Source organism: Bubalus kerabau, chromosome 3 (assembly GCF_029407905.1).
Source record: "Bubalus kerabau isolate K-KA32 ecotype Philippines breed swamp buffalo chromosome 3, PCC_UOA_SB_1v2, whole genome shotgun sequence".
NCBI lineage: Eukaryota > Metazoa > Chordata > Mammalia > Artiodactyla > Bovidae > Bubalus > Bubalus kerabau.
Window position 1 is genome coordinate 23,560,035 of NC_073626.1, and position 20,110 is coordinate 23,580,144.

The 20,110-nt window shown below is 45.6% G+C and overlaps 1 protein-coding gene and 2 pseudogenes across 1 annotated transcript; 1 reads left to right on the top strand and 2 right to left on the bottom strand.

Moving 5' to 3' along the window:
- Nucleotides 1–648: 648 nt before the first annotated feature.
- Nucleotides 649–2,097, bottom strand: LOC129647189 (putative olfactory receptor 2I1; annotated as a pseudogene).
- Nucleotides 2,098–3,891: 1,794 nt separating this feature from the next.
- Nucleotides 3,892–12,957, top strand: LOC129645664 (protein C19orf12 homolog). The gene is made up of 2 exons (XM_055570979.1): nt 3,892–4,242; nt 8,365–12,957. Exons 1-2 carry the CDS (start codon nt 4,225–4,227, stop codon nt 8,923–8,925), a joined length of 579 nt encoding a protein of 192 aa, XP_055426954.1. The 5' UTR covers nt 3,892–4,224; the 3' UTR covers nt 8,926–12,957.
- On the bottom strand, nt 10,962–18,881 carry LOC129647190 (putative olfactory receptor 2I1; annotated as a pseudogene).
- Nucleotides 18,882–20,110: the final 1,229 nt, after the last annotated feature.

Here is a 20,110-nt window from a genome sequence, read left to right on the forward strand (position 1 = left end):
TGAGTATGGTTTGATTGTCACTTAGGGATGTCTGATGTCAGACACCATGGGGTCTTCCATGGTCTCTTCCACTAGACTGGGATATTCATCATCACTTACCAGCAAATGAGCTATTAACTGGGAGATATAATACCCCTGAAGATGGGAAAGTTCCTCCCAAAATCACAGTTTTTTTTTTTCATCAGATTAGGAGAAAGCTCAAGGGCCAATGCTCCCTCACTAAACTTGCACAGATAAAGGACATGGGAGTTTTACCTACACCACATGAACCTTTCCTGATGGGAGGAAGGGACCTCCCCATTAACTGTGGGCTCCTTAGGGACAAATCTTGCAGATCCTCATAGAGAAATGAACAGCCTGAAGGCTAAAGTCTTTACACCGGACATTCCCATCCTTGGGCCCTGGGTAACATTCCCCTCCTTCCCTCCCTGACTGACTCACTGTGCTCTTGCCCTCTCCCCAAACACCCCAGGAACCTCTTCGATGCCCCCTCACTTACTTATTCCTGAGGATTGAGAGCAGTTGGTTGAGGGCGGATGTGTGACAGTGTAGGAAAGAGAAATGAACTTGCCTGCCACTGGTTGTAGCTGTGCTTGGGTTGTAGAGGAGGGATCCACAGAGCAGTCAAATGGCTCTCAGGTGGGACCCTCATGCCACAACAGCATGGGCTGTACTGCCAGGTAGGCCAGGATCATGGCGGAGGGCACGAGCAGCCACATAGTCCAGAGCCATCACCGCCTGGGGGACGCACTCAGCTGAGCCCAGAGCCAGCGATGCACACAGCTGCACCAGGCACCCACCAGCTCCAGACTCAGCACCGGATTGCACAGGATGGCCAGCTGGGGAGGCACCACGCTCGTGGTGAAGCCCACATCCACCAGGGCCAGGGGGCAGAGGAAGCAGTACATGGTCACACACTGCCAGCAGCACCAGCGCCAAGTTGCCCCTTAGAGTCAGGAGGTAGCAGAGGAGGATGAGGGCAAAGAGGACAGGCTGCAGGGAGGGCCCATCGGAACAGCCCAGCAGGAGGAAGCGCTTCTCTGTGCTGTGGTTGCCCTAAAGGGCAAACTCGCAGAAGGTTTGGAAGGATGACACACAAGGGTGATGTATCCCTTACAAGCAAAGGGATGGGGAGTGCAGAGGGGAAATGGATGTGTTATACTAACACATATACTAATGGATGTGTTATACACCATCTACCAGAGGTGGTTCTTGAGACAGTTATAAAGAAGAGGAGACTAGTGGGAAAGAAGGTGGACATGTTTCAGGCTGTGAGAAAACATACAGGTTATCACGAGGGAGAAATGAGATGGAGGAAGAAAGGAAGGGAAGTGATGGAGGACATGGAGAGGGACAAGCTCCACTAGCCAGACTGTGGGCAGAGTGTTGGGGTCAACCCAGAAATCAACCCCCACCCCCAGCAGAGAAGTCCTGACAGAGCCTCAGGCAGGCAGGCCAGAGACTGCTCTCTCACTCACTCACTTTTCTGAAAGTTTGTTCCCACCTAAAGTATATCTATTCCCAAGGAGCCCCTACTAGAGGCATAAAATTTCTAGATCCCCAAGGTGAATATCTTGCCATGGCCACCATCATCTCCAGAAATAAGCAGCATACACATGCTTAGGTGTCCATGGGAGCTCATTTACAGATCTGAATCCTTAGTTTAGGAAACAGCCATGTATAAGGATACCCTAGTTGATGTATTTACCAGAAAATTCTATGAGGAAGATAGAATCTCCCTCCTAAAGATGAACATACTTGAGCTCTATAAGATAAAGCGTCCAAAGGTCATAGCCACTGAGTGGTCCTTTGGACATGTGCTCAGACCTGTTTGATTTCTGAACCAATACACTTGTGCTGCTTCCCTGTTTCTGGTGTATTCCTAGGAGCCAAAGTAGAAAGTAGAAACCTAAACTTCCTCTCACATGATAGCCCTTCAGATATTTGAAGACAAATTTCTTTTTTGAGCCTCCCGACCCTCTTCTTTGGAAGCATGTAAAAAAATGCCTAAAAATAGATGCAATGCTCCAGGTTAGTATAACTAAAAATGGGTAGATCAGAACTGTCACCTTTTTGTTTCAGGTGCTCTACCTCCATTAATACAGCCAATATACTGCTGAATGCTGAATTTTAATCTGTGGTGAGTCTCTCTTCCAGGCTGTGTCCAATGTCCACACCACTCCTGTTTACCGTCTAGTATGACGATCGTGAGCAACACAGATGGGCACATGTGTAACAGGAAAAAACATAAGTCAGCAGACCTGGGTTGCACCTAACAGAACCACCTTGGTCCAGTGATTTGATGATTTTATAGTCATAGTGGAGATGAATAAATGCAAGAGATGACATTCAGGCTTATAGACCCATGGTTCTACAGATGTAGAGTTATAAAAAGTCAAATCACCTAATTCTGTGATTACACAGACACACACTAGTTCAGACAGATAAACTTTAAATCTCTCCGGGCCCATCCCTAGTCCCTGTCCTGCTGCAGGACTTTCTCTTTCCAGATCACCCTCAACCTGATCTGTGCTTTTCTGCCTGGATACCGGTGAGGATTCAGAATTCCCTGATCCTATTGGACAGTGAACTCAGGGAGGGTCGGGGGAAGCCCTTTGCTGCTGTGCTTCAGCACAAGGTCATAATCTTGTCTTCTAAACTCAGGGACAACAGGAACCTGGAGAACTATCGGAAGGGAGAAAAGGCAGGTCAAGGTTTCCACTCGATTCCATCAGACATTCTTCCCCCTTCATACTTATTCTGTGTGTTTCAGAATCTATGTCTTTCCCCACACACACACAAAATATGCTTAAATAAGTATTAGGTTTTCCAACTCGACTCTCTCTCTAGTGAGAACTTAAAAGAGGAGAACATGATTTACGTTAAGGTTTTTAAAGTATTGGAATGAATTCTTGGCTCCCATTACTTGCATTATACAGACACCTCTGTAAAATCCTATTCTCCAGGTGGAAAGAGCTGGAAGTAAAATGGGATCATTTGAAACCTGTCAGGGAATGAAGGTGCACTAAAGGGTCACTGAAACACAGCAAACAAAGATGAATACCTGGCATTTCTGCAGAATTTTTATGTTGAACTTTAGGAGGAACTTTTAGTAATCACTCTCAGAAAAGGGGAGAAGGGTGTGTAGAAATGTCCTGAGCCTTTGAAAGAGGTCAGAGATTAATCTGGGAAGTTAGGAGATCAAAGTAAGGTAAAAATTCCAGGAGAACACACAGCTTATGTACTCCCTTGTCGTTCTGATTCAAATCCAAAGAGGCACGGAGTAAGCAACACCTTAGGAACATGTGAGATGACGCTAGTGAGTCTCCAGGAGGAAAGGCCAGGAATTGAGGAACTATGGTGTGAGAGTGGATGTGTGATTGTTTTGACATCTGGAAGGTGGGAGTGTGTTTGACTGGTGGTTCTGGGTAGTTCTCAGGTAGTGGATTTGGTTTGCATGTTCTCAGGACAGGAAGCTCAAGAGTCAGGAATCTAAAATTCTTTGTAAGGGACAGTATATAAAGAAAGTTTCTTGAGCCTGAAGACCCTTAGGAGTTCTCTCCAATCATGTCATTTATAGACCGGAAAACTAACATCTCGGGAGATGAACAAATTTGCCCAAGTTAATTCCGCAGGTGGCATCCCTGGACTGGAATCATGTCTCTTCTCAGTGCAGGGTTACATGTCTTACGTCTGCTTCTCCCGGTGTATTTCACACATTCTGTCAGGCTGGTGTGAACAGGCTGCTCCTGGTCACATCAACCACAGCAACTCTCACTGTTATCTCCAGGGCACCCTTGCTCTCAGAAAGACCCCTAACTACTGGCAGGAGGAGGAGGGGTCATGGGCCGGTAGGGTTCTTAAAAGCATTGGAGAGGATCACCAAGCATTCAATTTCTTCCAGCCTCTGAGGGTCCAGGGCTACATAAAAGTCAGGGCTGGGAGTGGTGGGTGGTTAAGCACAGAACAATTTCTAACACAAAAGGGTCATGTCATATTAGGAACAAGGAGGGCAATGGATTGACTGAGAGGAGACCTGCTTGATTAGATGATATTTCTGCTGAATCCACTGTAGAGGAAGTGAAAGCACTTGCATGAACAAAGGATCCAGGAAAGCCTGACACACACAGCAGGCAGATAGGGGATTTCCAACTCAGCTGCTTCTATAAATGGGAGGCCAGCTCCTTTGCTGTCTCTCCTGTTTCTACTCTCTTGAACGCAGAGATGGCTGCCGCCCCTGGTGTAAGTTGGGATTTGATACTGTGGAGGGGAAAGAGAGAGGACATCCGAGACATGACGGAGCTCTTGGGGGTGCATGAGGGACAGTGCTAGGGAGATGGGGCGGCCAGGAAGACATCTGGAAGTGGAGGAGACAGGCATGGATACCTACACAATGTGGAGTAAGCTTCTGTGAAGAGGACGTGGTTGTTGGGCCCCTGAGTTCTCTGGTATTGAGACCTTGCGTGGCCTCTGATAGGGTACGTGGTATGAAGTAGGAGTGGCCTTTGTGCTCAGCAGGGCTGGCAAAACTTCAAACTATGGAAATACTGTTTTGATTCCCGTTTCCCTTATTCTACTTAGGGATCCAGGGCTCTTAAACCTCCTTCTAGTCCCCAGAGAGAGGTTCACATAACGCTATTATCCTATATTCTTTATGACTTGAGTTGTTAACTGACATAAGAATATAAACACTCGGAAGGAACTTGGCATGAGGACAGTGCTTAGCACAGAAGAGTGAGACTTCAGGAAAGAAATGTGGCATCTAGATTAGGAAGATATTTTTGAATGAAGCCTAGAAGAGGTCCTCTGAGGCATTCCAGTGACAAGATAGGGATTAGAGTTCCCACATTCAAAATTTTGAAGTAAGACTTAGACATGCCTCCTACTTTCTGTAAGTGGAACCCTGATTTGATTAAAGGAAGAGATCATTTTCTGCAACAGGTAAATTTAAAAACACAGGAAATACAGAGCAAGTGATATTGAACATGAGCATGCTAAGTCACTTCAGTAGTATCTGACTCCTTGGGACCCCATGGACTGTAGCCAACTAGGCTCCCCTGTCCATGGGATTTGCCAGGGAAGAATATTGGAGTGTGTTTCCATGCCCTCTTTCAGGGGATCTTCCTGACCCAGGGATCAAAGCCATGCCTCTTAAGTCTCCTGCATTGGCAGAAGGATTCTTTTTTTTTTTTAATTTTTTTTTAATTGAAGGATAATTGCTTTACAGACTTTTGTTGTTTTCTGTCAAACCTCAACATGAATCAGCCATAGGTATACATATATCCCCTCCCTTTTGAACCTCCCTCCCATCTCCCTCCCCATCCCACCCCTCTAGGTTGATACAGAGCCCCTGTTTGAGTTTCCTGAGCCATACTGCAAATTCCCGTTGGCTATCTTTTATATATGGTAATGTAAGTTTCCATGTTACTCTTTCCATGCATCTCACCCTCTCCTCCCCTGTCCCCATGTCCATAAGTCTATTCTCTGTGTCTGTTTCTCCATTGCTGCTCTGTAAATAAATTCTTCAGAACCATGTTTCTAGATTCCGTATATGTATGTTAGAATACGATATTTACCTTTCTGTTTCTGACTCACTGTACTCTGTATAATAGGTTCTAGGTTCATCCATCTCATCAGAACTGACTCAAATGCATTCCTTTTATGGCTGAGTAATATTCCATTGTGCATATGTACCACAACTTCTTTATCCATTCATCTGTCGATAGGCGTCTAGATCGTTTCCATGTTCTAGCTATTGTAAATAGTGCTACAATGAACAATGGGATACATGTGTCTTTTTCAATCCTGTTTTCCTCAGGGTATATGCCTAGGAGTGGGATTGCTGGGTCATATGGTGGTTGTATTCCTAGTTTTTAAAGGAATCTCCATACCATCTTCTATAGTGGCTGTATCAATTTACATTCCCACCAACAGTGCAAGGGCATTCCCTTTTCTCCACACCCTCTCCAGCATTTATTGTTTGTAGACTTTTTGATCATGGCCATTCTGACTGGTGTGAGGTGATATCTCATTGTGGTTTTGATTTGCATTTCTCTAATAATGAGTGATGTTGAGCATCTTTTCGTGTTTGTTAGCCATCTGTATGTCTTCTTTGGAGAAATGTCTGTTTAGGTCTTTTTCCCACTTTTTGATTGGGTTGTTTGTTTTCCTGGTATTGAGTTGTATGAGCTGCTTATACATTTTGTAAATTAATCCTTTTTCAGTTGTTTCATTTGCTATTATTTTCTCCCATTCCGAGGGTTGTCTTTTCACCTTGTTTATAGTTTCCTTTGCTGTGCAAAAGCTTTTAAGTTTAATCAGGTCAGATTTGTTTACTTTTGTTTTTATTTCCATTACTCTAGGAGGTGCGTCATAGAGGATCTTGCTTTGATTTATGTCATCAAGTGTTCTGCTTATGTTTTCCTCTAAGAGTTTTATAGTTTCTAGTATTACAGCAGAAAGATTCTTTACCATTAGTGCCACCTGGGAAGCCCAAATATTGAACACTGTTGTTGCTGTTCAGTTGCCAAGTCATGTCTGACTCTTTACAACCTCATGGACTGTAGCGTGCCAGGCCTCCCTGTCCCTCACCATCTCCCCGAGTTTGCCCAAGTTCATGTCCATTGCATCAGTGATGCCATCCAGCCATCTTATCCTCTGATGCCCTCTTCTCCTTCTGCCCTCAATCTTTCCCAGCATCAGGGACTTTTCCAATGAGTCAGCTGTTCACATCAGATAACTGAAATACTGGAGTTTCAACTTCAGCATCAGTCCTTCCAACAAGTATTCAGAGCTGATTTTCCTTTAAGACTGACTGGTTTGATCTCCTTGCTGTCCAAGGTCCTCTCAGGAGTCTTCTCCAGCACCAGAGTTCGAAGGCATCAATTCTTTGGTGCTCTGTCTTCTTTATAGTCCACCTCCCACAACTGAATGTAACCACTGGGAAGACCATAGTCTTGACTATATGGACCTTTGTCGGCAAGTAATGTCTCTGCTTTTCAACACACTAGGTTGTCATAGCTTTCCTGTCAAGAAGCAGAAGTTTTTTTATTTCATTGCTGTGTCACCATCCACAGTGATTTGAGAGCCCAAGAAGAGGAAATCTGTCACTACTTCCACCTTTTTCCCTTCTATTTGCCATGAAATAATGGGGACAGATGCCATGGTCTTATATTTTTTAATATGAGTTTTAAGACAGCTCTTTCACTTTCCTCCTTCACCCTCATCAAGAGGCTCTTTAGTTCCTCTTTGTTTTCTCCCATTATAGTGGTATCATCTGCATATCTGAGGTTGTTGATGTTTTTCCTCCCTATATTGATTCCACCTATACTGAACATGGTGTCGCTATAATACATGAGCTATTACTATAAACTATTGGGACATTAAAAAAGAAACTAACAGGACAAAGGATGCATCTTCTAAGCAGGATTTCCTTGTAACATATTCAAAAAGGAAGCCCTGTGAGCATTTCATTAGGTTCTAAAGTCTGAGAAACTCTTTTTGGAAATCTGGTGTACATCTTTGAATACTTTGTATTTAATTTTTAAAAAAATTTTATTAGAGTATAATATCTTCCCAGGTGGCTTCCCAGGTGTTTCAGTGGTCAAGAAACTGCTTGACATAGCAGGAGACACAAGAAATCCGGGATCCATCCCTGGGTTGGGAAGATCCCCTGGAGAAGGAAATGAAAACACAGTCCAATATTCTTGTCTGGAAAATCACATGGACAGAAGAGCCTGACAGACTACAGTCCATAGGGCTGCAAAGAGTCAGACACGACTAAGCACATGTGTACGTGCCCGTATACACACACACACACACACACACACACACACAGTGTCTTTACAACGTCGTGTTACTTTCTGCTGTACAGCAAAGTCAATCAGGTATACGTGCACATATAGCCCCTATTTTTTCGGATTTTCTTCCCATTTAGTTCAACACAAAGCACCGAGTAGAAGTTCCCTGTGCTATATAGTAAGTTCTCATTAGGTATTTATTTTTATGTCAATTCCACATTGCAATGAATCTTGACATCTGACAAACTTTGTATGGATAGGAAATAGGCAAGTGAGGTGGGAAATCACTGAAATATTTTGGAATGGATAAGAGGTATGATCACAAAGGAATAGGACAGTTTTTCTTGCCTTATAACCTGGAAAATTCCACAGAAGGAAGGGATACAGCTTGTTGGAATGGATGAGGAGGTTCAGGCAGGCATTGAAGGGTGGGAACAATAAGAAGGGGTAATAAAGGATGCAAATGGTAGCGGGTACTGTAGGTAATTGTCTTCTGTCCTTCGTTGTCCCGGTGAATGTCTAGTCTGAGCAAGGGAAATTAAAGAGCTTCACTGCCCTCTCACAGAACAGAGTGAAGAACATCAGTGACTACTCTCGATCTGAAGCCCAGGTTCCTGTGAAAAATAAAGTCCTTCAAAGGAGTTCGAAGACCGTAAAACCCCAGAGGACCCCCAGAGGATCCCGAAAGAATGGGGCCTACATGCCTAGCATTGACGTAGCAGTGGAGGACATCATGAGGCTGCTGTGCTCCATCTCTGAGAAGAGGAAGATTAAGGCAGCCTTCAAGTACTCTTGGTTGGGTGGCCTAGTTACTGGGACTGTGACCGTTGTAGGTGGTTTGGTGGGCGGGCCACCAGGAATAGCCATTGGGGGAGCCGTCGGGGGTTTGTTAGGTGCATGGATGACGAGTGGACAGTTTAAGCCAGTTCCTCAGATCATCATGGAGCTACCGGCTGACGAACAGGAGAGGCTCTTTATCAATACCATTGCCATCCTTAGGAACCTGTCCTGGACAAGTGTCAAGCAGCTGACCATGCTGGTCATGGGCAGTAAGACCCTGCAGGAGCAGCTGGTGGATATGCTGAATAACTATTTCATCAAGGAGCTGGGATCAGAAATGAAGTAGGACAAGTAGGCCTCTGCCCTGGGAAGCAGCGTCCATTTGGATGATTCCAAATTTGTTATGGTTGATGCATAACTGATTTGCAATGTCGTGGTTTTTTGTGGGGTACAGCAAAGATAATTTACTTTTTCTGCATTGATGGATGACCATCCTGGGAGTGCAGTGATACCAGAAGTAAAAGACCATTTATCCTTTTTATTCTTACTCGCTAATCACATCCTTTGAAAAATTCTCAAAATTAATCAGAAAAATAAATAGAACTCAAAGAGTGGATAGAATAGAGAGGAAACCTGCAGAATATTTCTAGCTCAGTGATTCTTTGATTCTAACATAATTGACTAAATGGCAGAATTCATATAATATAGGCATAATATACTATAAACTAATAAATGAAAATTTAAGGCAAATTAGAGCTAACATTCAAGGAAGCTTGCAATTTAATCCTTTCTTGGTTCCCTCTGATTTATCTCAAAATGTCTATTTCTTCTCCATCCAACAATATAGTAAGTTTTAGGTGGGGGTCTCATGTTTTACTCAACTGCTCCATCTGTCATATCAGTAAATAAACATTGAGCCAAACTCACTTTCTACTTACAGAGAAGAGTGAAATAGTTTATTACGAAGTGAGTTATTACTTACTCTGACATGATTGCAGGCTTATTCCTAAATAATTTAGAAATTCAATTACACTATGTCCTCTTGACTTTTTAAAAGCTATTTGGTATGAATGAAACTTGGTACCAAGCCCCCTGTTATTCTCATACCCACTTAAATGTTCTTATTTCTGGAGATGATGGTGATCATGGCAAGATATTCACCTTGGGGATCTAGAGATTTTATACCTCTGGTGGGAGCTCTTTGGGAATAGATATGCTGGAGGTGGGAACACTTTCAGAAAGGTGGGATATTGAGGAGCAGTCTCTTTCCTGCTTGTCTTAGGCTCTAGCAGGTCTTCTCTGGGTTGAGTGAGGGGGATGGAGATTGGTTTCTGGGTTGACCCCAACACTCTGCCCACAGTCTGGCTAGCAGAGCTTTTCCCTCTCTGCTTCGTCCATCTCATCCCTTCCTTTCCTCCTCTGTCACCACTTCAAGTCTCCCTCCTGATCACATGTATGCTTTTCTCTTGACCTGATATATGTCCATCCTCTCCCCTACTAGTCTCTTCCCTTCCTTATAACTGTCTCAAGAACCACTTCCTGCAGAAGTGTTCCTGAACTTAACCCCACTCAGCACAAAGCACACTCATAGGTGTTATTCATCACAACTATGAATCAAATGTCCTGGGGTGGGCACTATTTAAGTGGGCAGGTGGACATTTGGTTGGACTGATTCCCTGAGATGAGAGACCAGGGCTTATGCCTCTGGATGGAGTCTGTTGCAGGGAAAAATCCATGACCCTCTTGTCATTTGGGGATACTCTGATAGCAGGCCACAGGGTCTTCCATGGTCTCTTCTAACAGCCGTGATCATGTTATACATCATTTTAGCACATGGAATCTCTGGATGTGGGGGAGGTCGGGGCGGGGGTTGGTTATAGCATCCCCTGAGGATGGTGAAATTCTTCCTCAAATCATGTGTTCTCTCTTTACTGGCTTAGAGAGAGCCCGAGGACCATTTCCACTAACACTAAACCTGCATGTGTACATATATAGACACTTCCCTAGAAGCACGTGAACCTTTCCTGATGGGAGGAAGGGATCTCCCCCATTAACCATAGGCTGCTTAAGGACAAACCTTACAGATTCTCATGGAGAAATGAACAGCCTGAAGGCTAAACTGACTGACTTTCCAGTGGGCATTCCCATCCTTGGGCCCTGGGGTAACACTCCCCTCCTTCCTTCCCTGCCTGACTCACTGTGCATCTTGCCCTCTCCCCACACCCCCCAGGTACCTCTTCGTTGCCCCCTTCACTCCCTTATTCCTGAGGGTGGTAAGGAGTGGGTTGAGGGCAGGTGTGAGTACAGTGTAGAAAAGAGAAATGAATTTGCCCAACGCTGGTTGTAGTTGTGCGTGGGTTGCAGGTAGGGGTAGATGGCAGATCAATGGAACAGGCAGATGGCTGTCAGGTGAAACCTACAGGTGCCCACTACTTTTCTGTGGCTGCCTCTGATCCTCATGCCCCATACAGCATGGGCCACGGCAGCAGGTAGGCCAGGATGACGGCAGACTGCACCAGCAGCCGTGCGGTTCAGAACCATCACCGCCAGGAGGACACACTCAGCCGAGCCCAGCGCCAGCGATACGCACAGCTGCACCAGGCAGCCACCACGCTCCAGCCTCAGCGCCTGGCAATGCACGTTGGCCAGCAGGGGTGGCACCATGCTCATGGTGAAGCCTATATCCACCAGGGACAGGTGGCAGAGGAAGTAGTACATGGGCGCACACTGCCAGCAGCACCAGCGCCGAATTGCCAATTACAGTCAGGAGGTAGCAGAGGAGGAAGGCGTAAAGGACAGGCTGCAGGGAGGGCCAGTCGGAGAAGCCCAGCAGGAGGAAGCGCTCCTCTGCTGTGGTTGCCCTAAAGCAGGAAACTCCAGGAAAGTTGGGAAGGACAACACATACAGGGTGATGTATCCCTTACAAGCAAAGGAAAACCCAGACCACGCGGAGTCGGGAAGGGGAACGTATGGCAGCACAGACATGCTTAGGTGTCCACTGGAGCTCATTTACAGATCTGAACCCTTAGTTTAGGAAGGCAGCCAAATATTAGTATACCCTAGTTGAAGTATTTACCAGAAAATTCTATGAGGAAGATAGAATCTCCCTCCTATAAATGAATAAACTTGGGCTCAATAAGGTAAATCATCCCAAAGTCATAGCTAGTGAGTGGCCCTGTGTACTCAAGCCTCTTTGATTTCCAAACTAGTGCTCTTCTGCTGCTTCCCTGCTTCTGATTGTACTCCTCCGGGCCAAAGTAGAAATCTAATCTTCCTCTCACATGAAAGCCCTTCAGATATTTGAAGACAGATTTCTCTTTGAGCCTCCCAACCCCCTTCTTTGAAAGTGTGTTCTGCCTGAAAACAGATGCAATGTCCCAGGCTGGTATAACCAACACTGGGTAGATCACAACTATCACCTTCTTTGTGTCAGGTACTCTACCTCTATTAATACAACCCAATATACTGCCGACTACTGAATTTTAATCTGGTGAATCTCTCTTCCAGACTGTGTCCAAAGTCCATGCCACTCCTGCTTACCATTTAGTGTGATGATCATGAGCAACACAGATCAGCACATGTGTCCAACTCTTTGCAGAGCACATCTGTAGCAGCCTTTAAATCCAGAGTCATCTGGGTAGAGGAAACACCCTTAGTCAGGAGACCCAATTCCACCTAGCAAAACTGCCTTTGACCAGTGACTTGATATAAGGAAGTCACTTCATTTCCCTCTACCTCAATATTTTCATGTGTAAAAGGAAGACTTTGAGCCTAGATGACCTCTGAGGTTCCTGGCTGTAATTTAATAAATACTTCTCATTTAATGTTTTTGACCACATCACAAAGCATGTGGGATCGTAGTTCTCTGACTAGGGATTGAACCTGAACCACTGCACTGGAAGCATGGGGCCTTAACCACTGGACCAGCAGGGAAGTCCCAATAAATATTTTTCAAACAAACTAAAAGTGGATGCAGAAGCCTTTTAACTCTCAGTATGATGCTGAATCAAATTTCCTAATGATATAGAAACCATCACGGGTGATGTGATAGATCAAAGTCACATAGAAATCTTTCTACTGCATGGTCCCTGACAGGTATCATTATATGGACAACATTTTAAAAGTCATATTCACTGTTCTTAAATTATAAATTATAATCTTCTATTTTTATTGTTCAGGAAAGAACCTTCTTCCCCCTAACACAGCAATGTATTTATATAGTTCTCCCGTTTATCTTCATTAGGCAGAACTGATTATTAATGTGATTGAGAACAAGGATTCAGGAGTCAATGTTTGGACAGTGTGGGTTTGGTGCCATCTAATGGCACAATGTGATATTGCATCTGGCATCCCAGACTCCTGACCTAAGACCTAGCAGTGGTCCACCGTGGTTATTAGTCCTGTGCTCTTGCTCAGAAAGATGATAATTATCATATTGTTATTATTAGGTATTTATATAGTGAGTATGATATCCCAGGGGTAAACTAAAGTATCCTACACATTTAATCTCTAGTACAACACTATGAAACAGATAATATCATTCAGTTCAGTTCAGTCGTGTCCGACTCTGTGCGACCCCATGAATTGCAGCACGCCAGGCCTCCCTGTTCATCACCAACTCCCGGAGTTCACTCAAACTCGTGTCCATCGAGTCGGTGATGCCATCCAGCCATCTCATCCTCTCACAAATGCAGAGTTTAAGTAGCAGTTGAACCATGTCAGATATGTGGACCCAGGAGGACTGATTCAAGTCCTCATGGTCTCAACCCTGCGGTTGGATACAAATAGTGTCTCCCCAGCCCAGGTGAGAAGTCTCAAGCTCTCGGTGAACTTTGAGGAAAACACCCCCATCTAGAAATAATTTGATCCCCCAGCTGAAGGAGGTTTGCTTCCCTGAACAAGAGCAGAGAGAAGGGAAGAGCAGAGGGAAGAGAGAGTTCCTAAGAGCATCCTACAGGAACTCCAAGGAACTTCTTGTTCCCTGGGAACAAGAAACAATAGCCTGCCTGGAGGAAGTTTTGGGACAGCTTATGGGGTGTGTAGGAGAAGGCAATGGCAACCCACTCCAGTACTCTTGCCTGGAAAAATCCCATGGACAGCGGAGCCTCGTGGGCTGCAGTCTATGGGGTTGCTAAGAGTTGGACACAACTGAGCGGCTTCACTTTCACTTTTCACTTTCATGCATTGGAGAAGGAAATGGCAACCCACTCCAGTGTTCTTGCCTGAAGAATCCCAGGGACGGGGGAGCCTGGTGGCCTGCCATCTGTGGGGTCGCACAGAGTCAGACTGAAGTGACTTAGTAGTAGTATGGGGTGTGTTCCTCAGTTCTCCACTAGATTTCAGACTCCCAAAAGTACAGACCATAATGTTGCAGACAGTTGGCCCCTAATTCGTTCTATAAATGAATAAGTGAGTGAATGTCTCTAAAGAATGTGTCAAGGGTTCTGGGATCCTAATCTCACAGTTGCTGTCTCCCACTTTTCCATGGCAAAGACAATACCAAATTCTCTTGGGCACATGCTGACACAATAAGAAAAAGGAAAAGCCTAGTTTTATTCTAGTCCCAACACAAAAAGGCTTTGATTCAATATTTACTCTGGAATCAGCACAACACAGCAGCATTAACTCTATTTCAATCCTAATCTTCATTTTAGCCTTCATGGACTAACGTTCTTGTCTCCTTGGCCTCCTAATTAGATTGTATCTTAATCTCAATGTAGATCCCCATTTTAAATTTAACAATCCTAATCTCAACCCTACAAGTGATGTCAACCCTAGTTCTACTTTTCAAATCACGTATGTAGTACATTTTTCTCATGATCACCTCTGTCTTCTTTCTCAGTGGGACCTGGAAATTTCTGCTTTTTGTCTGTTTATCAGCTACCCATGCCCAAAAGCTCTAATGTCCTCATACAGAAAAATCCTTTGTAGAGATTCTAGGGGAAATACAACAGAGAATTAAAAGAAGAAGTGTAAATAATCTGCTTTCATGAAACCTAATTTGTTCAATAAATGGTTTAACAGAGGCTTTAAGACTAACATTCCAAATGCATTCAGTCTGTGTGGACAGTTATCTACTGGATACTCCAGGAGAAAATCCAGCACAAGTTCACTCAGTCACAGCCCTCAGAGTGTTTGAAGCAGGTTGAGATGGTCAGAGACACAATTCCAACATAAGTAACCACTACACAACTGAGTTGGGGCTCCCCAGGTGGCACCAGTGCTAAAGAACCCGCCTGCCAATGCAGGAGACACGGGTTCAACCCCTGGGTCGGGACAGTCCCCTGGAGAAGGGCATGGCAACCCACTCTAGTATTCTCACCTGTCACCTGGAGAATCCCATGGACAGAGGAGCCTGGTGGACTACAGTCCATAGGGTCGCAGAGAACTGAACAAGACTGAAGCGACTTAGCATGCACACAACTGAGCTGGGGGCAAGTATGAGCCCAAAGGCATAGAGAATGAAAGAATAAAGTGTGCGAATGTGTGGGTGGTGTGAGTATCAGAGAATTCTTCCGAAGGTTTGAAACACAGCAGAGGGAAAAATATTAACATGAAATATTTGCCGATTCACTGTATGGAAATGAGCTAATCTATGTTGTGCGTTAAGATGGAAAGATGTGAGGTAAGGAGTTACACCAGGGAGCCAAATGATTAAAAAGGAAAATAGAAGTTATTTTAGAAACATGTAGAAGCTATTGAATTGGATACAAGTGGAAAAAGGGATACCCTTACAGACAATTAAAGACTACAAGATTTACATCCTGTGAATGTGGGCACTTCCCTATCCAGTAGGACACACAAGTTGGAAGCACTTGAGTTCAGTCACTTCAGTCGTGTCAGACCCTTTGCGAACCCATGGACTAGCTCCCCAGGCTCCTCTGCCCAAAGGATTCTCCAGGCAAGAATTCTGGAGTGTGTTGCCACGCCCTTCCCTAAGGGAACCTTCCCAACCCAGGGATGGAACTCCAGTCTCTTGAGTGTCCAGCATTGGCAGGCAGGTTCTTTACTACTAGTGCTGCCTGGAAAGCCCTGGAAGCACTTAAAGGACCTTATTCAGGAATCTCAGGGTATAACCTCCAGTTCACTTATGAGGAGCTCACTGCACCATGAATAGGTCCGGAAGCATAAGCCCAGCTTCTGTTGTGTCCCTCCAGCACCCACGGAAGCCAACCTTCCCAGTTGCCCTGACAGGAATTCATCACTCATGCCAGGTTCCAGGATATGCTACCCCAGAACATGTCTCTTTGGCATATGGATCATTTTAAGCTAAAGGCCATTAACCCGCAGCTGTGGGAAAAGCTCTAAAACAGAGCACAGGCTTTCTTTTTATAAAAGAAATTTGCATTTATTAAGGCATCTCCCCATCATGTACCTGGAAAAGGAGTTTTAACAACACTCTTAAGGAGAGGGAACTGGCTTAAATCTGCATGACAAATCTTAGTAACAATACTTATACAGGACTTATACTACACTTTTCCTTCCCATGTGGCACTAGTAGTAAAGAACCTGCCTGCCAGTGCAGTAGACTAAGAGATGCAGGTTCAATCCCTGGGTCGGGAAGATCCCCTGGAGGAGGAAATGGCAACCCACTCCAATAATCTTGCCTGGAGAATTCCACAGACAGAGGAGCCTGGCAGGCTACAGTCCATGGGGTCTCAAAGAGTCAGACACAATGGAAGCGACTGACTTTGCACACACTTTTCCTGAATCGCTTTCCCAAAACTTGCCTCCACCACCCAGAAGCTCAAAACCCCTTTTCCTTTGTTTAGCCTAAAACGGTATATAAGCCCCAGTTCTAATGGTCTCTCTGGGTTTCTCATCACTGACTATTTCCACGTGCATGCACGATGCACATGATAATAAACTTCTGTTTTTCTCCTGTTAATCTGTCTTTTGTTGGTCTCATTTCCAGGGCCCCAGCTAAATAAAGAACCTAGATGGGTTCTAGAAGAAAAAGATTAATTCTCCTCCCCTCCACCCCCAGAACACTCCTGTCCTGCTTAGCTTTACTGCCACTCGGTCCCAGAACAGTGCCCTCTCAGGGAGGCCTCCATGCGGTTCACGGTGGCAGCCCTTTCATCTTTGGGGGTTCCCTTCCTTGCTCCACGGGCTGTGTAAGTGGATGCTTCATTGATTAAGTATTTTGAAAATCAACCCTGCTGGTGGGGGAGGGAAGAGCGCTGTCTGATATGAAGCCCACTCTCCGATTCCCCTTGGCTTAATGGAACCTGAAGAACAAAGAATTTCCTGTTTCAAAAGCCAGAGAGAATAAACTCTATCCAGAGTGGCCTAAAATTACAATGGACCGTAGGAGGAACTCCAGTTGGCAGGAAGGGCTAGGAGTGGGACTACTGCTGGCCCTGAAGCATCCAGAAGCAACCAAAGACCCAGAAACAGACTGAAAGGCAGCAAACAGCAAGCAATGCCTGGGTGATGGGCCTGGGTGGGTACATGGCAGTGTGTGAGGTGCCATGAACACTGGATTTGGAGTAGACAGACCAGATGCAGTGGATCATTCTTTCCAAAGAAGGCTGCAGCAACATATTTATCCCATCCCACATGTTCTTTTCACAGTGGGACTGATGCGTAGCCCAGCATGAAGTGAGGTCTGTTCTTCCTCTCCTTGAATCTGGGCATGGCCTTGTGACTGCCCCGACAATGGATGCTATGTGATGTACAAGGCTGTGTCAGAAAAAAAGTTGGGCTTCAACCTAGCTGGCTCAAACCCTTGCGTTTGGAACCCAGGCACCATGTTATAAGGAATCCCAGACTGCATGGAAAGGCCAGGTGTAGGGGTTCCAGCCCACAGTCCCCGCTGAGGTCTTGGCCAACCCCCATCTTGAGGCCCTTCTGAGGATTCCAGCCCCCAACCTTCAAATCTCTCCACTGTCCCCTGAGTTGCTGACCCACAAAGCCATGAGACATAATAAATGATTATTTTCTTAAGCCACTGTTTTGGGGTAACAGGTTATGCAGCAACAGACACTAATTCATTCAACCTGGATGCTGTCTCCTCTCATCAACTGTGTGACCCTGGACCAGAGTCTTCCTCTTGGAGTTGCAGCCTCCTTGCCAGAAAACAGACATGAGCACATGACCCCTTCCCTCGGCACAGTCCCGAGCAGCAGAACTAATGACTGTGAGGTGCCCACATTCCTGGCTGTTCTTTCAAGCTACCTTGTTTAATTTACCTGCCTACTTACTTCAACTTTCCACTTTGAGAAGGTACATCACACAAAAGCCCATCTTGCCTACTGCTCTGGTGTCGTTTAGTTGCTAAATCCTGTCCAACTCTTGCGACCCCATGGACTGTAGCCTGCCAAGTTCCTCTGTCCATGGGATTTCTCAGCAAGAATACTGGAGTGGGTTGCCATTTCTTTTTCCAGGGGATCTTCCCAACCCAGGAATCAAACCTGGGTCTCCTGCATTGCAGGTAGATTCTTTTTTGACTGAGCTACGAGGGAAGCCCTGCCCACTGCTCTACCCCAAGGCCTAGACAAGCACCTACCACCATAATTTCCCCATCAAAACCTGATTGACTGAAAAAAAAATAGTAAAACTAACATAGCAGCAAAGTGTTCACAAACTACTTCCTGTTAATAAGTGATAAGGGCAGGGAGGCAAAAGACCAAGTCAAGGCAGAGCAGGGGCCACTGAAGTCTGGCAGACAGTCTTGAGTTCAAGATGTTCTACAGTCAGATCTGAAAGCCCAGGGGTGAAGCCCACCCTGACCCAGCAGGGCTGGAGAGGCCAAGGGAGCTCTTCCCAGAACTGCTGAGTAGTAGTCACACACTTCCTCCCCACACCAGGGGCCTCCGCTAGCCCTACCATTTGACTTGGCCCCTGTCTGTGCTGCCAGCCAAGAATGTCTGGCTTAACCGCGGCACAGTAGAACTGATCTTCTCTAATCTGCAGCCCTGCTAAGTGCAAAGAGGGCTTCCCAAGTGGCTCAGTAGTAAAGAACCCACCTGCCAAGCAGGAAACGCAGGTTCAATACCTGGTCAGGAAGATTTCGCTGGAGAAGGAAATGGCAAGCCACCCCAGTATTCTTGACTGGGAAATCTCATGGACAGAGGAGCACAGCAGGGTATAGTTCACAGGGCTGCAAAGAGTCAGACACCACTTAGTGACTAAACAACAAGTACAAGGAAAGTTCAAGGTGGTAACTCTAGTCTTTTCTGTTCTGCCCAGGGCTGGGAGGTAGCTCCCACTACTGCTTCTGAAGCCAACTGTCCATTTTCTACACTACCAGCTGACCTCCTCCACAGGCCTCTTTCCTTTGCCTTGAGAATGCTCCATTGTGGGATGAAGGGCAACTCGATTCAAATCCTAGTGATCCAAAGCGGATACTCACAGTGAAATGGTTTTCAAGTACTGGTCCAAGATTTAACCTCCCCTGCTCTTGGGAAACTTGAGAAATTGGCTATTAAATAGGGTGGTGAAATGACACAGCCCATCCAATCCTTGCAGCGCTTTCAGAAAAAATATATGAAAATTACTTTTAAAAAATCAGTGCTATGGGGAAGGAGAGAAACTGAGCTTCGGGAAAAAAAAGAAAAAAAAAAAAAAAAACACTTCTCCAAGGGGACACAAAAAATTACAAAATTGTCGAGCAATGTTTTGTTTCCATTGGCCATTGAGGACTTTCTTTCATGTGGACAGCAAACTCCTGCCAAGATGCTCAGGGTTCTCAATGACTTTTCAGGCTGGAAGAACTCAGGGACCATCTAATCTGCTACCTCTGAGCAGTTATGTTTTATTATTATCTTCAATTCCTAGGAGGAATAGCCCTCACATCTGTTCAGCCACATGCTCCAGGCTCCCAATACATGCCCATCACCATCAGAGACCTCATTAAACAGTGACAGTGGCTTGTTTACCCAACATGCTCCGTGAGCCAAGAACCATCGTGAGCACTCGTCCTGGCATCCACTCCGCGGAGGGATGGATGTGAAGATGGTGGTGGGGACGATGACTATTACATTCACATGTGAGGACGTGGAGAATAGAGATTGGGAATGTTTTTTGTGTGTGGTAGAATCTGAAGCTCTGGGAGTTTGACTCCGGCCCACACTTTTAACCTGTTATGTCACCCCTCACTAATCTCAGCCCTAACTGTGTCCTGCTTTGCCCTGCTAAGCCCTTGATGGATCAACACCTCTGTCCATCCCTCCACTGAAGTGCCTTTTCATCAATGTGGGGGGCCCCCAGAGCCTCCCTCCTTGGGCTGAAGCCCATTCGGTTAACAGTAAGGGACGAGTCACTCCATTCACTGGTTTATTGAGATTTGGGGAGCTCCTTCCCCCAAGACACCACAGTGCAAAAAGGACACCATCTCCTGTCACACAGGACCATCTTCCGCCTCCACAGTCAGGGGTGCCTTCCTTTGGTCAGGCTTCTCACCAACCACCCACTGCAAGGAGCTCCCCCAACCTGCCCCCATTTCTTCTCCCTTCTTTCCCTCAGAAAAATACAAAACCGAAGGGAACACTCTTGTAGAGGAGGATTGTGAGTGTGGACCGAGGATG